At 42.5% G+C, this 23,396-nt stretch overlaps 1 protein-coding gene across 3 annotated transcripts in view; it reads right to left on the reverse strand.

Moving 5' to 3' along the window:
- Window positions 1-305: 305 nt before the first annotated feature.
- Window positions 306-23,396, reverse strand: part of CNOT6 (CCR4-NOT transcription complex subunit 6) — a 119,444-nt gene continuing 96,353 nt past the window's right edge. For all 3 annotated transcript variants that reach the window (XM_030210959.1, XM_030210958.1, XM_030210960.1), the window contains exons 8-12: window positions 21,818-21,972; window positions 18,910-19,064; window positions 16,937-17,167; window positions 15,723-15,925; window positions 306-4,263 (exon numbers count right to left, since the gene is read on the reverse strand). In XM_030210959.1, the coding sequence (XP_030066819.1) occupies window positions 4,051-4,263; window positions 15,723-15,925; window positions 16,937-17,167; window positions 18,910-19,064; window positions 21,818-21,972 (957 nt within the window). In that variant the 3' untranslated portion in view covers window positions 306-4,050. The remainder of the gene's footprint in view (window positions 4,264-15,722; window positions 15,926-16,936; window positions 17,168-18,909; window positions 19,065-21,817; window positions 21,973-23,396) is intronic.

Here is a 23,396-nt window from a genome sequence, read left to right on the forward strand (position 1 = left end):
CATGGGAATTGGTAGTGTGGCTTTGTAAAAGAAGCCCTCAGATCATCAGCCATCCAGGGACAGGGAAATGCCCAGTGTACTTGAATGTAATTCATTTTGAGCTACTACTGAAAAAGGTGTGAGCAAAATCCAAATGAATAAAGAATATGAAAACACTGCTTCATCCAAAAATATGCAAATCATTTCAAATGTGAACATCTTACCATAGTCTATTGGACCAAAGTAGCAATTACATCACTATATCAATAGTTGCACATGAAAAAATTTTTTTGTATACACAGAGGAAAAATAAAGATCAACTGGACTGGTTTCAAACAGATATTGAATTTATTGGTCTGCTATGAATAGGAAAATACATTGGTAAAGAAAAAAAATCCTGTATATAAATAGACTAGCTATTTCAAATTTAACCAAGAAGTTCCATGGAAAGAACATTAAAAGCCCTTGTTTACCATCAGACTGTTTTCAGGTTCCCACTTATTGTATTGAAGAGCTGCCTTTAGATAAATGCAACATTCTTTGAGCTTAGTGCAGATAATGTGCTGGTTTTTGTACATGAATGGTAAACAAGAGTTAGTCCAGTGCGTTCACATCATACATAATAAGTACTCTGAATAAAGGCTAGATACTCTATTTGAGACACTAATTTAAAAAAACAAACAAAAAAACAAGACACCTATTATATCTTCTATTAAAAAAGGTAACTGAAAAAATAGCAGTATTAACAGGAATTAAAAATACTGTTGCAGTCTGGTTCAGAAAAGCTTCCAAACTGAGCAGTTAATTGAAATAAGTTCATTTACAATGTGTAAGATTTAAAGCTCAAAACAGCTTCACAATCTGATCTCTCTGCCCATTTTGCTCTGACATTTTCAGTCTACTTCTGCATATGGTCATGGTACCAAGAAAACAGAAACCCTTTTATTTCATATTCAAAGTCTGTAACTTAGATGTATGCTGAAAATTTGTTTAAATAAGCAGAAAAACACACACTGCATTTGGGAACATGTAAAACCATAAAAAGGTTATGACATCTAATGGGAAAAACATTTGTCAAACAGATCTGATATTATGCCCCATTTGTTGGTTCTTATAATAAAAATGATGATGATGATAATAATTTTAAAAGATGTCAATCACAATTCATAAAATTGAAAAATATTTCAACCCCCCACATTTTGAGAAAAGTGTGCCACAGAACAAGTTATAAGAACATTTAGGGGATGTAAAAATAACTGCCACTGGGGTGGCAAACTGAGAAGCACGAAGCTTGCAGTATTTTGCAAAGGTAATTAATGCCTCAAAGTAACTAACAACCCTAAATTTTACTCTTCAAATGTTTGTGTGTGCACGCTTACAATAAGAAATCTGACTATACATTAGGTCACAGCACACTTAATAAATAATTGTATTCTTTGCAATTTATGAAAAACAGGCAAGTTATGGTACAGAATACTTAAAGCAAAAATCCACACATAAAATAGGTGGGTTTTTTTTATTGCAAGTTTGTCAAAAATGTATGGTTTAAGTTATATTTTGGGTTAGCTTCATATTACAAAACATAAAATTTTCTTTTAAAAGGCAGGTAGTGTCTTGCAAAATTATAGCCTCATGTTTATTTTGGTGTCTTTCCACTGTGAGTTCTGAAATATGTATATTCACTGTGCCTGGATCCCACAGCTTTCCAACTGGCAATGTTTCCATGACCCCATTTCTTTTACCAAAAAAAATGGAAAAATTACAAATGAGCCACATGGATTTATCTTATGTACAGTCCAGGCAAGAACAGTAAAAGATTTTACCATGCTGCTACAAATGCAAATATTACTCAAATTCATAACAAAACCAGGCAAAAACATAGGTAAAGCTCAAACCTTAAGAGTCTAACAAGTGCACTCAAACATCTATTTAACTATATTGTTCTCCAGCTAATAGGAATAAAATAGTGCTTCACCCTCTTCTCATGAAAAATAATAATTAAAAAACCCCAGCCCAACACCTTTCTGGATGTTTTCATAATCCAGACAACAAAACAGTTTAATCGGTTTGACAAAGCTAACTTATCACTGAAAATTGTCATGATGCACAGTACCAGCACATTAAGGAAAACATTAGTAAACATATTTTATTCACACTTCACAAAATGAACTATGCTTCTACATCAATACTACCAGTATTTCAATGTACCGATTATAAACTGGACACATTTGGTATCTGCACAAACTAAACAGAAAAAAAAAGTCAGGTCCCAGACAAGGATTCAAGATCAAGAAATTTTCTTCTGAACTTTAAAACACACAAACTTTTTTTTTTGCCAGTATGAATTCTGTTTGCAATTTTACTTTTATTTAAATTTAAAAACAGTATTGTTTTTAAACACATCTAAGTGCTGACAAAAATTTAATTTTCATAAAATTTCAAGTCATTATTTGCAACGACCCATTCTATGTATAAAAAAAATCATTTATGACATTCAGAATGTTTATCTTAATACTCAGTTTCCTTTTGCTTCCCTGCCTGCAGATGAAACAAAAGCAGCTACAATAAGGAACATTGCCACTTCACGGATATCTAAAAGTATACTGCTATAGGATCAGAGTATACAAAGTACACCAAGAAAAAAAAACCACAACGATTTTTTTTTAGTTGGCTTTGTAACATTCTATTAATGGCACTATGATCAAACTAGAGGGTTTAATAGAACTTCAGTTTTGCTTGACACATTAAAACAGGACTTGGTCACTTTAAAATGATCTGAAGAATTGTCTAAGGGACCATTATTGAAAAACTAATCTATTTTAATTTGCACCGCTTCATAACAAAATATTGTTAAGATTCAAGGAATGTTTCCCTCCTAGAGGCTGAATAAACAGACTTGAAACAAAAATCGATTTCACATGATAGTAGCATTTCGTAGTGAAAGACGGCGGCACTGGGCAATAATACACAGAAGCAGTGCTTGGACACGAACAGTTAAGAGCCGAGTATCCACTGTCCCAAAAATGTTATATTCAATGTTTTCACAAAGAAAAGAAATGCCACAGCTTATACAAAAGTATCTGCATAAAATTTCCACAAATATAAACAGTATAAAAAAAAAAACACCACACACAAATACAATAAAAGACGATGCTTAGGTTTTTTCCACATGCACAGGCAGTGCTATTTGAGAACAAAGTAAGCACAATGAAAACCAGATTCGATGCGATTTAAAAGCAGTTATTCCCTGTAAATCATCAAACCTGTGAAATGACTATGGTCTTGATAGCAGGGTCAAGCAAAAATGGTAAATAGAAATTGAAAAATTTCAACCACTGGCAAGGTAAGGTGTGCGTCTGTCTTTAGAGAAAGACAGTTTGGGGAGTTTAACAACTGATTTAAAAATGTGATGTTCTCAATTTAAAAGAAAGCAGTACAAAAGGGCTCATACACCCCAAACAGTGCAAATCATCAGCAGAAAAAAACCCAAGCAACTTCTTTCATAAGCTGGCCTTTACAATACATGAAACAGATAAAAATTTAGCCTTGAGTTTACGATACAATCATTTCATTTCCCGAATGTGATTTTTTAAAGTACAAAATCTCATAAATCAGTTCTTTTGTGGTTCATATACAATCCATAAAAGGCTAAATTCTAATTCTATACTTTACAAACAAGTCTGAAAAAGCAGGGAGTGAAGTACAGAAGCATGTCTCTTACTACTGGCCTCAAAATAGTGCTACAGATCTTCTGTGCAAAGAGAAAATAGCTGTTATAATAATTCCTCCGCTTCAAGGCATGAAATTATTACATCTGATAGAAGAAACAGGAAGTTTAATTGTAACAATTCCAGAATGCTACACATGCACCCATCTTAACAATATAAAGCATGTTTGGGGCTCAGAATTTTATTGTCTGTTGATAGCACCTGGCTTTCACTGTGTCTTTATCAAATAATTAAATTCACAATTAAGAAAAGATTCCCTGTTGGCCCTCTCTCACTTCTCTATATTCATATTTTACAAAATTTACAGAGTTGATGAAGGAACATCCCCTCCAGCTATAATCTACTACCTCCTGCTCGGTAGATGGATGCCATTCACAAGAGGCAAGAAAGGCAAAACAAGTTCCAGTTGTGAAAAGAGAGAGAAGTGGTCCGAAGGAATGAGTGGATGTGGACAGCCGCTTACGTTGTTTTCCACTAGCCAGTGATGATCCAATGGTCCAAGAGTAGCTAATACATTCAACTGGGGTTTAGAATAGAAGATGTAGTCTATTATGCCCTAAAAATAAAGAAAGAAAGTATGAAGCCGGTCATTAGTGGGGGGATTCTATGAATGGTGCGCAAAATTTGGCACCAGAAAAAAAAAAAAAAAAGAGCCAAGCACGTGTCCATTACAGAATAATGCTCAGCATCGATTCCTGTGCCCAACTCTGGGCACCAGACTTTTGCCTGCTGAAACCTGGTGTAAATCCCGACACCCAAGTTGGCCACAGATTCCATGAATTCTAAATTACTGCACCCAATTTTTTTGGAATGCCCCTGACCTACCCATGTCTCCCTTTTTAGGTTATGAGCTATGGGATTTGGGCACCCAGCATTATAAAATAGTGTGCAGCCAGATGCGTATACAAATCCCAATTGGTGCCAATTGACGTCATTAATTGGTTATCAACCAATTATTGTTCATTAATGGCTCATTATCCAATTCACCTGCATGTGTATCTTGGATTGGCGTCCAAATTTGGGCAACATATATAGAATCCAGGGATTAGTGTCTAGCCTGTATTTCAGGTATTAAACATGAATTATTTCCCCACATTCTTGTTAGTTTTAAACATATTCCCTCCAATTTTCCCTCTGCTAGTACAGTGGCAACTGTATATTTCAGCTGTGTTATATGTTTTGTATAATCAGTTTATACACAGTTATGCGTCAACAAAACCAAGAAACACATGCTCCCTTTCTTAGGAGGAGCAGCAGAACAACTAGATCTTATTTCTTTTTTGGTTGGTGATCAAAGCAATGGCCAAAATAGGCAAAAAGATATAGAAGAAAGGTTCTAGAAGGAAGGATAATCAAATTTAAGGAAAATATTTCTTTACAGAAAGGGTAATGGACATATGGGTCAGTCTGCCAACGAAGGAGGCAACATAAAAAAAATAAATAAACAAATATAGTGCTCATCCAGCCTGTCTTCTGTTTGTTTCACATTCCCTTCCCATCCCATGCATTCTTCAGTTGGTACTCTCACCTGTCATTATGTTCTATGTTTCAGGAAAAAATGTTATGTCATTCCTTGATGAATCTTTTCAACACTGAGCTAAACCTTTATAGTTGTGGCTCAAGCTGGAACTGTGTGATCTGTAGTAGAGCAGAAACTAGTATGTGTACTACTGCAGCTGTGAAGCACAGCTGTAAGCCTGTGCTTTGTTGTGCTATCACTAACATTTAGATTGAAATTGTGCATCCCAGGCATTCCTCCCTGGTGTATTGTAACCCCTGATGCAGCCCATACATGGGTAAAACGCAGACCACGCCAGATATTTTTAAATAAAGGCACCATTTTATAAACTGGATTTGGATCTTCTGTTTTGCATCTGCTCTACTGAGGATCTGTGTGGCCACTTTGTGGACTCCAAAAAGGCAGTGGTTCAGATTTTGAATAGACTATCAAGTCAGAAACTAAAGCTCAACAGTGTCTGTGAATGTTTAGTACACAGGAGCTCATTTTCAAACCACAGACTTAAAAAGCAGACTTACAAAGTTACATAGAGGGGCATAATCGAACGGGGCACCCAAGTTGTCATGAGGGCATCCTCGCAGGATGGCCCCGTAAAGGGGTGGGGCAACCCGTATTATCGAAACAAGATGGGCATCAATCTTTCGTTTCGATAATACGGTCGGGGACACCCAAATCATGAAATTTAGGTCGACCTTAGAGATGGTCGTCCTTAGGTCATTTTTGAGATGGGCGATTTCGGTTTTTGCCGATAATGGAAACCGAGGACGCGCATCTCTAACACAACCAAATCTAAGCTATTTGGTCGTGGGAGGAGCCAGCATTCGTAGTGCACTGGTCCCCCTGACATGCCAGGACACCAACCGGGAACCCTAGGGGGCACTGCAGTGGACTTCACAAATTGCTCCCAGCTGCGTATCTCCCTTACCCTTCGGTGCTGAGCCCTCCAACCCTCACCCCCCAAAACCCACTCACTGTCACGTCTGTGGCCGTGACCACCCCTCAGACTTACCTCATTTCTGGGGGCCAGCAGCTCTGCTGGCTTCTGTCTGTCTTTGTGTTAGTCTTGTCTCTGGCTCTGTGTGCTGATTACTTCACTAGACCTCACCTGTGTGTGCTATGCCTCTCTGGAAAGCCAGCATCTAAGATGGCTGCCACCGGCTCTGTGCCAGCTTCCAAGATGGCTCCTGCCTGTCTTTCCTGTGAGCTCACTTCCTATGTGTGTCAAGCCTCTCTTTGGGGTCAGTGTACTTCCTGCTTTTGTCCTGCTGCTGGTGACTCATCAGTGAGAGCCTTCATACGGAAGGGCTGTGCTTGCAGACAGGGCCTTTGCATAACTGTTATGCTCTTAGGCCAGGTCAGGTTAGTAAGTGTCTGCTGCACTACTGCTTAGCCTCTCTCTGGGTTCCAGCCCAGTTTCTTTCTGTGTCTTTGTCTCTGTTGTCCTTCCGTGGGGGGTCTTCCCTGCCACTGTCTGTCTGTGGGCTGCGGGTCCTTCCTGGCTTACCCTGTGTTTGGGGTGAAGCCTCTGTTCCTGGCTTACCCTGTGTTTGGGGTGAAGCCTCTGCTCCAGGCTTACCCTGTGTTGGAGTGAAGCCTCTGTTCCTGGCTTACCCTGGGTTGGGGTGAGGCCTTTGTCCGGGTTTGTCTGTATGCGAAGCCTCAGCCTTTGTGGGTTCCCCAGTCAGTGTGTGGAACGGCTGTGGCTTCAGACCCTTGACCTGTTCTTCCTGGTTACTCTGTTTGCTGTGCTGCCTGCCCAAGACTCTTGGCCTGTTATTCCTGGTTTGCTCTCTTTACCCTGAACCCTGCCTTGCCTACCCTGCTTGTATATCCTGAGGGTATATCCTGAATCCTGTATCTGTCTGGCTAGTGTGTTTTCCTGGGTGATTATTCCTGTATCCTGTCTTCATCTAGCTAGAGGGGGTACCCTGTGGGTATTCCCAGATCCCCTTTCTGCCTAGTGTGTTGCTGCCCTAGTCCTTGCTCCTGCTAGCTTCTGTTCGCCTTGTGTTCCTTGGTCTGTCTTCTGGGTCTTGCTAGTGGCTGTGCAGCAGCACACTGTCTGAGTCTAGTTCCGTGCCCTGTCGCCCTCGTGTATCCCAGACCCAGGGTGGGTCCTCTGGATTCTCAATTCCTGCCTTATCCTGCAAGTCCTGCCGGCCGCCTGCACCGGAGCTCAACTCCGGAGAAACAGTGGCTAGGTGCAGGTGAAGCTGTTCCTGTCTCATCTGTTCTGGTTGCCTGCCTTGTACTACTCCAGTCCAGAGTTCCAGTACTGCTCTTCTGTGTTTCCAGTCCCGAGGTGGTCTTGCCTGCCACTGCCGCTCCTCGGCAGTGGCCCAAGGGCTCACAAACTCAGTCCTGTCTCGAGGACCTGACAAAATGCCAAGGCCCTCGAGAACGCAACACTCGCCACAACTGTACACCACTACCATAGCCCTAAGGGGGGGGGGCAACCTACATGTGGGTACAGTGGGGGGGGGGGGTTTTTGGGGGGGGGGGGGGGTTGGAGGGCTCAACATTTACCACCACAAGTGTAACAGGTAGGGGGGGGGCCTGGGTCCACGTGCCTGAAGTGCACTGCACCCACTAAAAACTGACCTCCAGGGACCTGCATACTGCTGTGATGGAGCTGGGTATGACATTTGAGGCTGGCATAGAGGCTGAAAAAAATGTTTTAAAATTTTTTTTTTAGGGTGGGAGTGGGTTGGTGACCACTGGGGGAGTAAGGGAAGGTCATCCCAGATTCCCTCCGGTGGTCATCTGGTCAGTTTGGGCACCTTTTCAAGGCTTGGTCGTGAAAAAAAAATGGACCAAGTCTGTCAAATGCTCGTCAGGGATGCCCTTCTTTTTGCCATTATCGGCCGAGGACGCCCATCTCTAAATCGCGCCCCAGTCCCGCCTTCGGTACGGTGCCAACACGCCCCCGTGAATTTTGGTCATCCCCGCAACGGAAAGCAGTTGAGGACGCCCAAAATCGGCTTTCCATTATGCCGATTTGGGCGACCCTGAGAGAAGGACGCCCATCTCCCGATTTGTGTCGGAAGATGGGCATCCTTCTCTTTCGAAAATTCACCTGCTAGTAACCTATATAACTTTGTAAGTCTATGTGCATTGAAAACGAGCCTCTGTGTACTTCATTTTACTAGTATATTTTGTTATTCACATTTGTTTTAAACTCAAAAATACTTGGGGAAGGAGTGGGGGGAAGCATGAACTAAATGAAGGTTTATGTATTGGCTTATTTTAGGGAGTGAAGGCTTCCACAAGTAATGGGAATGAAAAGTAAAAAGAAAATCCTCAAAATACTGCCTGCAGACTTCAAATCTATACTGTTTTAACCGTGCTTCTGTTTTGCCCCAGGGTTGAAATTGCTGTTTACGACGAGCAATATATGGGACTTACAAAAAGGATATATAGTACTGCCACCTTGAACAATGTCAGTTTTAGAACCTTTGAGTAAATTTGTGGACATTTTTTGAAACCAATGGCGCAAAAGGTGAAGTCTTATCTTCAGGATACCAGTCATTTATTGCAGGAGCTGCAAGGGGTCGGTTTATCTCTATGCAGCATTTTTGAATCATTGGATGTTGCATCTCTCTATACAATGACTCAAGAGGAGGCTTTAAAGATCATTTATACTACATTAAATGAAGGGGTGGGCAACCAAAGGATTTCTACTGAATTTTTGTGCAGAGTTGGTTATTCAAAAATTATTTTTGGTATCATGGACAATTTTATGAACTATGGGGAGTGGCCATGGCCCCCTCTGAAGCAACACTGTATGTTGCCCAGTTTGAAGAGCGATATGTGTATCCGTCCCATTAGTTTTAACAAGTTCCATTTTAGAAACGTTTCCTGGAACATATTTTCTTTATCTGGGAAGAAACATATAGTCTTAGTCAGCTTTCAACCACCGCAAAAACTAACAACACATACAGTTTACCAGCAGTTATGATAAGACCAGTATGGCTTGCTTAGATGTGCATATTTATAGAAGTAGGAATATATTACTGACCACGCTTTTTAGAAAATCGGTGGATAGAAACACTTTTCTCCATTTCAACAGTTTTCATTCTTATAAACCAGTTCAGCTTGCCCATTAGTCAATTCTTAAGATTACGACGGATATGATCTACTGATGAGCTTTCATGAGCATGCATATGAATTATGGCAGAGATTTGCTGATAGGGGTTTCTCTAGATCAGTTTTAAGGAAGGCATTTTTGTGTGCCAAGTTTGTTCAGAGGGATACACTTTTATAGTATAAATCATCTTTTACAGAGGATCGGCTAGCGGCGGCATTTCTGTTCACTGTGCACAAGAGCCTCGGTAGTTTCACTACTTTATAAATATTGGCCTCTTATTTTTACATATTGCTTTCTAAGAGTCTCCATTAATACCTTATAAACGTGGTAGCAATGTGGAGGAAATTCATACCTATAAAAGGCTTGATTACATGATGATTCTGAGTTGGTCGGTCACACCAAGTGTGGACTGTGTCAATCGTGTGACTTGAAAATTGAAGGGATGGACTGGGTGGACATTAATGCTGGATATAAAATAATAGTGCAAATACCACACGTGAATCAAATATTGTCTATTTAATACAGAATCCTTGCAAATTACTGTACGTGAGGCATTCACATCACCCAGTGACAGAGCGTTTGAATGAATATAAATCAAGAATAAAGGGGTTTTGTCAACCTCCCTAGTGGCCCACTGGCTTGAGAAGAAGCACCTGATTACGGATACAATATGGAGGATAACTGATAAAATCGAGATGGAGTGGCAGGGTGGCAACTCTGGTTAACTGTTAAACTATAAACACAGATATGGGGTTTTTTTTTGTTCAAGTCAGTAACCCCAACAGGCCTGAATTTGGAGCTTGAATGGGCATATTTACTGTGATTGGTGCCCATCAGCTATTTAAAAGAGTTTCACACCAGCGCCATTTTCAGCGGTATATTCAAACACTGTGAAGGCAGCACTAGCAACGTAATACATTAATTGTATTTATGGGATGCAGACTTTAGAACATAAGAGTAGCCATACTGGGTCAGACCAACGGTCCATCTAGTCCAGTATCCTGTTTCCAACAGTGGCCAAGCTAGGTCACAAGTACCTGGCAGAAACCTAATTCATGACATTTCATGCTACAAATCCCAGGGCAAGCAGTAGCTTCTCCATGTCTGTTTCACTGAACTTGAGCTTTGTTTATATATATATATATATATATATATATATATATATATATATATATATATATATATATACACACACACACTAGTAAAAAAGGCCCGTTTCTGACACATATGAAACGGGCGCTAGCAAGGTTGTCCTCGGAGTGTGTATGTTTGGGAGAGTGTATGTGAGAGACAGTGTGTGGGTGTGAGAGAGAGTGAAAGTGCGTGTGTGTGTAAGAGAGAGAGTCTGGGTGCGAGTGTGTCTGTGAGAGATTGTATGTGTGAGAATGAGAGTGTGTGCAAGTGCTTATGTGAGAGTGTGATTGTGATTGTGTTTCACACAGATTCAGTGTGTGCGTGAGAGTGTGTGTGATACTCAGATGCTCTGTGAGACTGATTGTATGAAACCAAGCGAGTGTGTGACAGACACAGAGAGTGAATGTGATACACTGTGAGACAGAGTGTGTGAGAGAGACAGAAAGACATTGTCTGTGAGAGAGAATGTGTGTATGTGACAGAGATACCACCCTCCCCCTCCCTCTCTGGTGTCAGGCCCCCCCCCCTCTATCTTTCTGGTGTTTGAGATTCCCGCCACTGCACCCAAGCAATTGGTGTGCGAGATTGAGTGTGTGTGGGGGGGGGGGGGGTGGGGGGGTTCAGGAAGCGCTGCCAGATGAGATAGTGAGTGAGTGTGTGTGTATGGGGTTTCAGGAAGCGCTACCAGATGAGAGAGAGTATGTGTGTGTTTGGGGGATGTGTTGTGGTGTCAGCTTTGAAGAAGAGGGGTGTGGGGGGGGGGGGGGGGGTTCAGGAAGCGCTGCCAGATGAGTGAGTGTGTGTGTGGGGATGGGCGGTTTATCAAGCACTGTCAGATGAGTGTGTGTGTATTTGGGGCATGGGTTCAGGAAGCACTTGCAGAAGAGTGTGTGTGTGTGTGTGTGGGGGGAGGGTTGAGGTAGCGGGGCCAAATGAGAGTGAGTAGGTGTGTGTGGGGGGGAGGGGGGAGGGGTTTAGGAACGGCTGCCAGATTAGTGAGTGTGTGTGTGTGGGTGGGCAGGGGTTTCAGGAAGCGCTGCCAGATGAGAAAGTGAGTGTGTGTACGGGGTTTCAGGATGTGCTGCCAGATGTGAGAGAGTGGTTTGGGGGGGGGGGGGGGGGGGGTTCAGGAAGCGCTTCCAGAGTGTGAGAGAGAGAGAGAGAGAGAGAGAGAGAGAGTGTGTGTGTGTGTTTGGGTTTTCAGCAGGGAAGAAGAGAGGTGTGGGGGGTATGGAAGCGCTGGCAGTTGAGTGAGTGTGTGTGTGAGGGTGTGTTTATTGTGCGTTTCCACATGAGAGTGAGAGTGTGTGTGGTGGGGTTCAGGAAGCACTGCCAGATGAGAGTGTGTGTGTGTGTTGGGGGGGGGGGGGGGTTCAGGAAGTGTTGCAAAATGAGAGTATGAGTGTGTGTGGGGGGGGGGGGGGGGGTTGCAGGAAGCGTTGCCAGATGAGTGAGTGTGTGTGTGTGTGTGGGGGCAGGGATTCCAGGAAGTGCTGCCAGATAAGAGAATGAGTGTGTGTGTTTTGGGGGGGTGTGGGCGTTGAGGAAGTGTGGCCAAATGAGAGTGAGTGAGTGTGTGTGTGGGGGGGGGGGGGGGGCAGGAACGGTTGCTAGATGAGTGAGTGTGTGTAGGCGGGGGGGGGGGGGGGCAGGGTTTTCTGTAAGCGCTGGCAGATGAGAGAGTGAGTGTGTGTGTGGTGGTGGGGGGTTTGCCAGATGAGTGAGTGTGTGTGTGGGGGGGGGGGGGGGGGCAGGGATTTCAGGAAGTGCTGCCAGATGAGAGATGAGTGTGTGTGTGTGTTGTGGGGGGTGCGTTGAGGAACTGTGGCCAATTGAGAGTGGGTGTTTATTTTTTTTTTGGGTGGTGGGTTCTGGAATCGCTGGCAGATGAGTGATTGATTGTGTGTGGGGGGTGGGGGCTGGGGTTTCATGGAGCGGTGCCAGTTGTGAGGGTGTGTGTGTGTGTGTTTTATATTTCATTTGGGGGGAGGGGATTGTAGTGTGATGAAGATGGAAGGAAGCGGAGGCTGCTTTCAGGGGTTGTTTGTTGTGTGCCGTCTCTGCTTCCTCCGCGTGACGCACCCGCCGCCACTGCACGTTGCCCCCCCCCCCCCATCCCACCCTACCGTGTCGTAGTTTTGCTGGCGGGGTACCCAAAATCCCGCCAGCAGAAGTCCTTTGTTGTGTGCTGTGCTGAGTCCCGCTTGATCTTCAGCATTGCTAGCCTGTGCAGGATGGGGTTATGTGCGGTCCTGCACGTGCAGGACGTTAGACACACAGAAGCCCTGCCTGCAGAGGCTAGTAATGCTGAAGATCACGCCTGAGTTTGAAGACAGGATGTGTTCATGCGGGGTTTCGGGTTTCCCGGCGGCAAAGCTACACGTCGGTGGGTGGGTGGGTAGGGGTGGGTGTTGTGGGCCTTATTTTTTTTCCCAGGTTTTTCGTGGGTGGCTTGGGGTGGGAGGGGCGGCGCGGGGGTGGGTGTTGCACCAGCAGCATGTGTAAGGGTTTTTTTTGTTTGTTTTTTGGGGTTTGTCGTGGGTGGCTTTGTCGTTGGGGGGGGGGGGGGGGGGTTTGTTGCACATCCTGGGGGAGGAGTTACTGCTCCCCCTGCTTGGTTGTGTTTCTTTCGTTGACTTGTACTATTTTCATACGCTCCCTGAACATTCTTGTTGCCAAGGTTCTGAACTCAGAGCAGAACGTTAAAGGGTTTGTTTGAAGTCATGACGTTTGATGCAAGGGCGGGGCACAGAGTCATAGTGGAATGGCTTCACCACCACTAAGTTATGAACCCTTTATCGTTGTGCTGTGAGTTCAGAACCTTTGCCCTCAGAACGTTCAGGGTGCGTTTTATTATAGTAGATATTTTTTTTTTTTAGGACCTTCCCTGATGCAGAGTCAAAACATGGCCCATGATTGTTCCTTTTACAGTCAAGTAAAAGATAAGTTGATCTTTTGAAGACTTAAAGTGTCTACTTACATTGGGTTAAAAAATGATGCATATAATCTTACAACTTTTAATTGGAGCCAATGAAAAATAAGGCAAGCCATGTGAAACGAGTGATCAGTGAGGCTTCTGTAGTTCTGAAAGAGCTAAACTGGATATAGACGTTGGGATGCTTTATACTATATAGGCATAGATGTGTAAAGTAATCTGAGAAAGCTGAACAATATAAGCATATAAATTTCTTGCAATAATTTTCAAAGTTAAAGTACATGCATAAGTTCTGAAAGTTTATCAGTACACATACTATGTGTGTGTGTCTATGCAGTTAGGAGATTACCTGCTTAATTAACAGCAAGTCAAGAGGACTGAGGAGTAGAAAGACAACTTAAATTTCTCAACTCAATTCTCTGCTATTTTAGTGGCATATGCTGTACGATTTGTACTTTTCTAACTGTTCATTTACCTTTGATTTTGACCTTTTTAGGGGAAAATGTGGCACTGAAGGGTAACTAAAGAAAACAAAATGGAAACATCGTTGGGACTCTTCACTGACAATCTGATGGATTTCCTTCAATCTGTGACCAGAATTTTAAATTAAAAACAGACTGGATTCCTGATTTTTAAACTTGTTAGCAAACTACAGAAGTCGTCCTTAGAAAAACAGAGGCCTACAATGTGGAGAACCTGCGAAGACATATTTTAGGCTGTAAAATAAAGGTAACAAATATGACTGAAGGTTAAATTATACACTGCTCCTACTGTCTGGCTCAAGCTGGACCCACACCCTCTTAAAAAGCCATTTCATCCCCTATTTACTAAAGTGTGTTAGGGTTTTACAGTTAACATGGTTTACTGTCAAAACTAAATATGGTAACTGCAAAAGCCTTCTGGTGCATTTCCAGCCATTTCCCATTAAATTAATGCCAAGAAAGAATTTTTTTTTTTTTTTTTTTTTTTTTTTTTAAGTGTTAAGAGCATTGCAGTAATGTGATGAAGTTAGTTACACGTATTCAAATGGCATTAAGTGCACATTATCTGCTGTGTTAGCTGCTAACGTCTTATAACTTACTAGCCGTTAAGCCCGTTAAAACGAGCGAGATTTGTGTTTTGCAAAATGTAATAATTCTCACCTCCATCCATCCATGTGCAGCAAACCTCCTCTCTCCCCTGCCCTCCCCTCCCCATGTCCAGCAACCCTGCTCTCTCCCCTGCCCTCCCCCCCATGTCCAGCAGCCATCCTGTATCCCCTGGCCTTCCCCCCCGCCCAGCAACCATCCTCTCTCCCCTGCCCTCCCCCCATGTCCAGCAGCCCTCCTCTCTCCCCTGGCCTCACCCCGTCCACCGATCCTCCCCCCCATATCCAGCAACCCTCCTCTTTCCCTTGGATCTCCCCCGTCCACCAACCCTGCCCTCCCCCCATGTCCAGCAACCCTCCTCTCTGCCCTGCTCTCACCCCATGTCCAGCAACCATTCCCTCTTCCCCCATGTCCAGCTACCCTCCTCGCCGCCGCTCCCTCCCCCCTCCGTGCCGGGCCCCCTGCACTGACCTGACAGCGCTTCTCACCTCCATGTGAAAGCTCTGCTGCTGCCTGCAGCGCTTCCACACGGAGGTGGCTGAGAGGCGCTCAGCTGTCAGGTCAGTGCAGGGGACGGGAGCGGCGGCAGGGATGGGGGGGGGAGGTTGGTGCTCGTGATGTTCGTTTCCAGGCTCCAGCGGCAGCGTCAGACTCCGTTTCCCTCTCTGTTCCGCCCTCTGACGTCATCACGTCTTGACGCGAGGGTGGGACAGAGAGGGAAGTCTCTACTGCGCATTTGCAGGTGAGTTGGTCACTTGCCATTTATATGTTTGATTGCTCATGAACTGTATAAGGCAATGTCTCCACCCATTCTACAGTACCTGTTAGTGCGCGCGCCGTTAACGGTTATCATGCCGCAAAGCTGTTAATCCTGCCGTCAAGCTTATTGTTAATGTGGTAGTTAGAATGCACTCACAGCTAATGCAGCTTTGTAAGGAGAGCTCTTCTTATTGTGTTTATATTTAAGTTTTACTGCATCATATTGGATCCAGGTGAGTCCTAAATAAAACTGTGTACACTACAGCTAGTGAGCAAGCCAGTCTCTGGCTGGCAATCACACCACCACATTCACCTAACTTTCAGATTGGCACACACTAGTTTTTTGGTCTACACAGCAAAGCTTGTGGCTTGTGTGTCAAATCAGCTGAATGCTTCAACATATCAAAAGAACCAGCAAGCTCTTGATAACAAATTAGGTGCTATGGGACTGTGTTTAGAAAATGCACTGAAACTTGAAAATAATATTGCCTACCTTAAAATCAAAGGTGTAGTTTGTGTAAGGCATTAGGCCATTCTCATAGGCACTCTTTAGGTTGAAACCATGAGTAATCCTTCCATTGGTGGGTCCATTTTTTCCACCACAGCTGAAGTTAGTAAGACTTTCGTTATACCGTAGTTCTTTAAAATCTTTGTGGTTTGTTTCAACTCCACCAGTACTCAGGTACTCAACAACACCTGTTTTGAAAGAGAGCCAGGGACATAAAACCAGACAAACTATATCCCATAACATTTTTAGTTTAAAAAAAAAAAAAAAAAAAAATGTATATTTCATACAGTACAACTCAAAAACCGATAGTAAAGAAAACGGCCTAAAAAATGTTAGAATTTAAATTTCCTGCTCTTCCACTGGTAAAATTTTAATAGTGATTTAAGAATGTCACATGTGAAATAATATTTAGCACATTTCAAAAGGTTGCAGTCGCTGTGTGGAAAAGGCCAAGTCATTCAACTTGCATTCTGACCATCTATAATGGGCTCTTGGCACTTTAATACAGCAAAAAGTAGCCTAACTGCTTTCATGTGTTTCACAGGTCCCTGAAGAATACAATACTATCATTACATGAAAGTACTTCAATTCTAGTCACTAGAATTCTAGTCCCTCTGCATTACAGTACAGACAAGAGCCTTGAAACTCTGGCCAAGGCTCTTATGCCTTATGGATCAAGCTTAGAGCACCGAAATGTAGTAGGGAGATAGGAAAAAAAATTGTTTCTTTAGCAGCTACAGTATGGAGACAGGCAACAGCAAGGTGAGGAGACCAGGTGGCAGGATCCTAGGCCCATTAATTGCCAGAGAGAGAGAGAAGGCTGGGGGAAGAATTAAAGACTGAATGTGAGATCCGATTCCAGACCATGGAGGAAGGTGAAGCAAAACCACAATTGCCCATTTACTTCATCTATCAACGCAGAATGGAAGTTGTTGGCACCCTAAGGGACTGTTTACTAAACTCTCTCCCCATAGACAGAGAATGGCAAAATGGGGATAGAGCCTTTGTAAATCAGTTTCTAAAAGAGCTGCTCCCCCCCCCCCCCAAAAAAAAACCAAACAAACCCAAAACACACACAAAAAAAAAATTCTTCAGTGGGAGAGGCAGGAGGTTTTAGCAGTTGGCTCCTAAATTTGAGGCCTGACATAATTGCCCATGAATCCTGATCAAAAAGTCACAATTAGCCCAATTGTTAGCACCTGAATCTGGCAGAGAGTTGAGATCAGCACACAGTACAAGTGGAATGGCTCCATATTCTCCTGACACTCCAGGCTTGAACAAACGTGAGGCTTTATCAATGATGTTTTTCACTTCAGACAGGAACATCATAGTCTGGACCAGTTTCACATCAGAATACTCAGGATCCCAGTGCATATGTGCATTAGCCACAAGTATAAGTTGCTTCTCTGTCCCATGATATGGCTTCTCAGCTGCAAATGAAAACATTAAACGGTAAAACATTAAGAAGTACTACGTCTTATAAGTGCTAGAAGATAATGCCTTTCAAACATATAGTAGTAAAAGTGCCTTGAAAACAGCTATTTCCATTTTTTTTTTTCAAACCTCTAAAAAAGGTTAAGTGCTACTTTACGAGCAAAAAACATCCACAAATATGAAGTTGGTTCAAACGAACAAATCAAGATACTATAGACCTGCTCTTCTGGGCCTCCAGCTCAACTGGAACCAGTGCTGAAATCTGAAGTCATGAGAATTAATTCACCACTACACACTTTAAAATTCCCAACCAGCTCAGTCCAGACACTACAGCAACAGACTTTGCCAACCTGCAATAAATCTGTTCTGAGTTGAAATTTTTTTTGAATTAGAAATGATATGGAATGGTCAACCTAATCTCTTGAGAGAAACGCAAAGATCTTCAGATGAATAAAATGAGATCATTCCATTTTGCTTCAAATTTGACATATCTAATTTATTTCCTCCTACCTATAAAATATTAGTTTTATCTAGGTTGAGTTTCAACACATTAAGAAGCATCTAAGTATAGATTTCATCAAACATCCTAGTCAAAGTGAGTATTTCTTGTATGGTCTCTTGACAGGAAACAAATTTGTAATATCATCTGCATAAGAACAGTATCACCTCAAAAGAGTTAAGTATCCTATACAGTCTGAGACATATGTTAAACAAAAGGAGAAACTGGGGAGCCTTGAGGAACTCCCCTCGACATCTTTCATGGTTCAGATGTTCATTTGTTCCATATAACTGTATGGTTCTATGCTGTAAAATACCTATGAACCACCTCAAGACTTCAACCAGTAATACCAAAAGCACTTAATCTACCTACAATTACTTCATGACTAACCAAATCAAAAGCCACTGACATATCTAATTGCATAATCAGAGTCTGCATTAATTTATCCAGATTCCATCTTAAATTTGTCATCAAGGCTAGCAAGACTGTTTCAGTACTGTAATTACAACAAAATACTGATTGCACTAAATCAAGGACTTGATGTTGAAGGAGATATTCTTGTAACTGTAGCTTTGCCACTGCCTCAACTAACTTTGCTTAAAAAAAAAAAAAGAATGCTGGCCACTGGTCTACAATTTGAACAGGTAGAGTCAAAGGTTTGGTGTGACGACTCCACAACCCTGGCTGGTGCTTATCTATCGGAAAGACCATTTCTAAATATTTGTGATTATTTATCCACTATCAGTCTACAAATGGAAAACGTTGAAGACTGACATAACTCTACCTAGGAGTAGCTGACCTGCAGAGGTCCCCACCCCCACCCCAAAAGCAAATCAGAAAAATCATACATGAAGTCACAAAACTCTCTTGCTGAGAAGATTTTGTGTGTCAACCATCAGAAAAAGACTGAACGGTAATGGTATCATTGCTTCTCAGGGAGGTGTCACAGTGAAATTTTCTGGGAAATAAATATTTTTTTTTGTCAGTTGTTTATTCAATGGGGTTCTCTTATCTTACCAGTTTTTAAGATACGATCTAATCATGTGCTAAAAACTCAAACCATTCTGAGGCATTCAAAAAATTTAACATCACTGTATGTGTGTAAGGATGCTCAAAAGTTCAAGGCCATAATGCTCCTAAATTTCCATCTTGAGGTAAAGGAAACAGAGATGCCTCTGGAAAAAAAATCTGATCTAAGATTAATTTCAAAGTTCAAAACCAACAGAAAATGCAGCTTACATGATATTTCTATCAATTCCTTCCGAACCTCTAGCAACACTGCAACTCCAATGTTATCCTTCGTCATTACTCTGTTCAACATAGCTTCAGACCCTTCAGAATTCGCCATAGCTAACTGGTTGAATTCGACAGTGTGTTTCTGCACCAATGTGAACCTTAAAAGAATAAAGTGAAATTATTTTCTGTTTAAGATACATATTTTTTGCATGTCTATATGGGAAGAGATATCAGGACAGAGATTAATATCTGCCTGATGGCAGTAATCCATTGAGCACTTCCCTGACACAGCTAGAAGTGAAACATGTGGCCCTTGTTGGGGTTATTTGAATGACTTTTGGATTATGTTGGACTGAGTTCTGAGCTGTTTAAGCTGCTGCCAAATTCATTTTGAGGATTAGATGCTCAGGCTGCACATCAGGTTGTAGAAGTGAAACCTTCTACAATAGGTAAGTGCTAATTTGTGCGATACAAGTAAAGCAAATATAATTTTTTTTCATTTTGTGGACTCAAAACAAGTACAAACAGTGAAATCAAAATTGAGAAGTTTGTGTTTGAACTCTTTTTTTCTCCCTTAATTTGAGTCTCCCCCCCCCCCCCCCCCCCCCACTTTGAGTTTTTCTCCCCTAATTTGAGTAGTTTTTCTGGCTTCAGGCTCTCTCTCTCTGAGGAGAGGGGGGGGGGGGGGAAGAGGGAAACACTTGGATCACTGATATGAAAAGGTGCCTCAATTTTTAGCCTTGTGAGAGAATACAGGCATTAAGGGGCTTTGATGTCCATAATCCCCCAAATTTCAATAGTTTTTGATAATTCTGCTTGTTTTGAAGGTAGTGTGTAAGGTTCACTTTACTACAACTTTAGTTATTTTGGAAGTAGGTAACTAATTACCTCATGATGCCACACTGAGACAAGCAATGATCTCTACTCATCATTAAAACACTTACATGCTGATCAACAATTCTATCATTGCAGCAAATGGGCTGAGTCACCAGCTAATTATGTCAGAAGCAAAGATAACAGCAGACTGAATTCAATAATCGGCCAGGGCCTTTTAAAAAAAAACAAGCAAAATACAAGTGTAAATCCAATAATGTTCAGGTGGCATTCCTCCCACCCCATTTTGCTTCACAATGTGCATCTTCAGCAGCTCTGTAGTATGACTGCTGGATCAAGCTGCAGCTACGCCTCTCTGAAGCTGCATTAGCCAGGCGTGGAATAGAGGCTGACTGCGGTTAATTTTCAGATCTGGATCCAGAACTATCACCCCCCCCCCCCCATCTCCTCAAAGTTGAAGCATGTACTGCCATTTTTGTAGCTATGGAGAAGGGGTAGTTAGTATACAAGTGAGATCACTCACATATGCCCCACAAAGCTTTCTAGGCTCTGGGAAGTGATGTCTGGACTGGCGCCATCATGTGATGTCAATTATGTACTACTATTACTTATCATTTTATTCAAAACAAACAGTATTTGTGTGGCCAATTATCTTGCTGTCCACAGAAAAACCCATTACAGGTAAGGAATCTCACTTTACTGCACATTGAAATAATGTAGTAGATAAATGTAGACTTCCAGTAATATGTCTAAACCTCTCAGCTACATTAACTGCTTTCAGCTATGCCTATACAGGTGGCGATAACTTGAAAAGCAGTTCAACTCAGTCCTCGGGGCACACTACTACTACTTATTTGTATAGCGCTACTAGCCAGTCGGGGTTTTCAGGGTATCTCCATGAAAACCTCTCTGTTTTACCTGAATAAGGAAACTGTTTGGGCATTCAGAGCAGTTAGTAAAGATTTTTTTTTGTTCAGCAACACACAATTTGATAATTACCATTGCAAAGCAATGCTGATGTTGGAGAACTTACAGTTTAGCAGTACAGATAAAAGAAGCACATTTTGACACATTACCTATGTATATGTTCCACCTCTGCTTATATCCTATGCCAGTGATGGTGAACCTTTCAGAGACCGAGTGCCCAAACAGCAACCCAAAATCTAATTATTTATCGCAAAGTGCCAATAGGGCAATTTAACCTGAATAACAGAACTTTAAAAGCATTTGGCATGCTTTTGAATAATTATTGTGATTTTTGCTGTTGAATGCATGCTGATAACTCCCTTCCCCTCCATCCATGTGCATCTCCTTCCTGTCTTCCCTTCCCTCCATCCATCCATGTCCAGCAACCCTCCTCTCTCCCCTGCCCTCCCCCCATGTCCAGCAACCCTCCTCTCCCCTGCCCTCCCCTCCATCCATCCATACCCAGCGATTCTCTTCTCTCCCCTGCTCTCCCATCCATGTCCTTCATGTTAATCTTTTTTATTACTTCTGTTGAAGCGGTCGCGTCTTTGAAAGCTTGCCCCTCTCTAGCTTTCCCCTTGTGAGTTCGTTCCCTCAGAGTCAGTCCCGGCCTCACGGAAATGATGTCAGAAGGTGGGACTGACTGAGGGAACAAACTCACGAAGGGAAGGCTAGAGACAGGCAGGGCTTTCAAAGAAGCGGCCACTTCAACGGAGGTAATCAGCGCCGGCGGGGAGAACATGCGAGGGGATGTTGGGTGGGCGGGCCTGGAGGGAAAGTGGCTGGGCCTGGGCCCGTCCAGGCCCCCCGTGGCTATGCCCCTGGCAACGACGTGCGTGCCCTCTCTGGCACGCGTGCCATAGGTTCGCCATCACTGTCCTATGCTGTCATGTTAAGATGTTTTAACATGTATTGTGTTGGCATTGTAAGCAGCATTTTATGTCATAATACATACTGTTAGCTGAATATTTTTATTGCAGTAGTTGTGTATTGTTCATTTCCGGATTTTATTTTTGTAAATCGTACACCCCCTTTAATTTCTTCAAGGTGGTGGTAAATAGTCCTAATAAAATAAACAAAATAAGATGAAAAAGATCTATTGGGCGCTTACTTTTCTGTCTTGAAGAATATTGCACAGCCATCAACATGCTTTCTTTCCTGTTCCGACATTGTCCGAGCTCTAGACTTTGGACTGAAGAATCCATCATATCCACGTTCTTTCAGTTCTGCCAGAAAAAAGCTGTAGTATTGTTCGGTTTCAACTTCCTGGAAAATAAGAGCACAACAGATCAAATTGTTAGGGTGTGCTTGTCCTTCTACATCTCTGTGGATTTGCTATGCATGATCACCACCACTGTCAGCAGCAAATTGGTTGGGTTATAGGGAGTTGAAGCCTGTAGGTACCAGCACAGTTATCCTATTGTTCATTATTTTATTAGGTTGTGTTATCTCTCCTTATATTTGTTGATAGTACCTGGCCAGTTCCAACTAGCACCTTTCCTCTCCAGTTACAGAAAATTGTTGGACAAAATAGATAAAGAAAGCACAACCTATGTTCTCCTTATTCCCCCCCCCCCCCCCTCTCTCTTTCTGGAAATACAGAAGTAGAAGTAGGAGCTGGCTGCACCACTGCAACTCGCTAACCTTGTTCCTCTCGCTGTCCTTTCTATCTGCCTCAAGTGTGCTCAATGTCCATCACCAGTGCTAGTAGTACTCATGTTCATTCTGAAGGATGAACTCTAGTGGTAATACTGCAATGCAATACTAAGGACCACAAGCACCATTTTCAAAACTGGAGCCAGAAGGCACAGTAATAGAGGGGTTCCGCTCCTGCTTTGTTCCACTAGTCTAACAGGAAATCCCTAGGGTGTGTCAAGGACTTGTGTAGGGGTGGAGACGGGGTTTGAATTCCACTGCCATGGCTCCTGATCTCTTAGGGTTTGCACCAGGGCCTGTGTGGTAAATGATGGGCAGACACTGAACATGCATTACCACATAAGTTTTGCGCTTACTGAGCCTAAGGTTTTGCAGTTAAAATGTGGTAAATGCAAAAAGACAACCCCCCCCCCCCAAAAAAAAAAAAAAAAACACTTTAGTAAACTGGATTCTAAATGAAGGAAGATGTAAAGGAACCACCCATGCCAGAAATTACTTTAAAAGGAACAGTCTGGAGGAACTGAAACAAATTTCAGTGAACCTGGAATATGTACTAGAAGAACTAAAAAATGAAACTACATACCAAATATTTGTAATCTGTAACCTATCACTAAAATAGTGTACAGTACCTGAAAACGGGAGTGTGACCACTGTAATGACAGTTCTTAAAAAGGGCTCCAAGGGGGTTATCTGGGAAACTACAGACTGGTGAGACTGATGTCAGTGCTAGGTAAAATGGTAGAAACTATTATAAATAACAAAATTACTAAACACAGACATGGTGTAATGGGACAGAGTCAGCACAGATTTAGCCGAGGGAAGTCTTGACTCATCAATCTACTTGATTTTTTTTTTGATTGTGTGAACATACAGATAAATGTTGATATCTGGATTTTCAGAAAGCATTTCCCTCATATAAGACTCCTGAGGAAATTAAAAGGCCATGGGAAGGGATACAATGTGCTATTGTGGATTAGGAACTAAGGTTTTAAGATTTTATCTGATAAACTGCCTTCTATCAACAGTTATCATGG

Source organism: Microcaecilia unicolor, chromosome 8 (assembly GCF_901765095.1).
Source record: "Microcaecilia unicolor chromosome 8, aMicUni1.1, whole genome shotgun sequence".
NCBI classification, from domain to species: domain Eukaryota; kingdom Metazoa; phylum Chordata; class Amphibia; order Gymnophiona; family Siphonopidae; genus Microcaecilia; species Microcaecilia unicolor.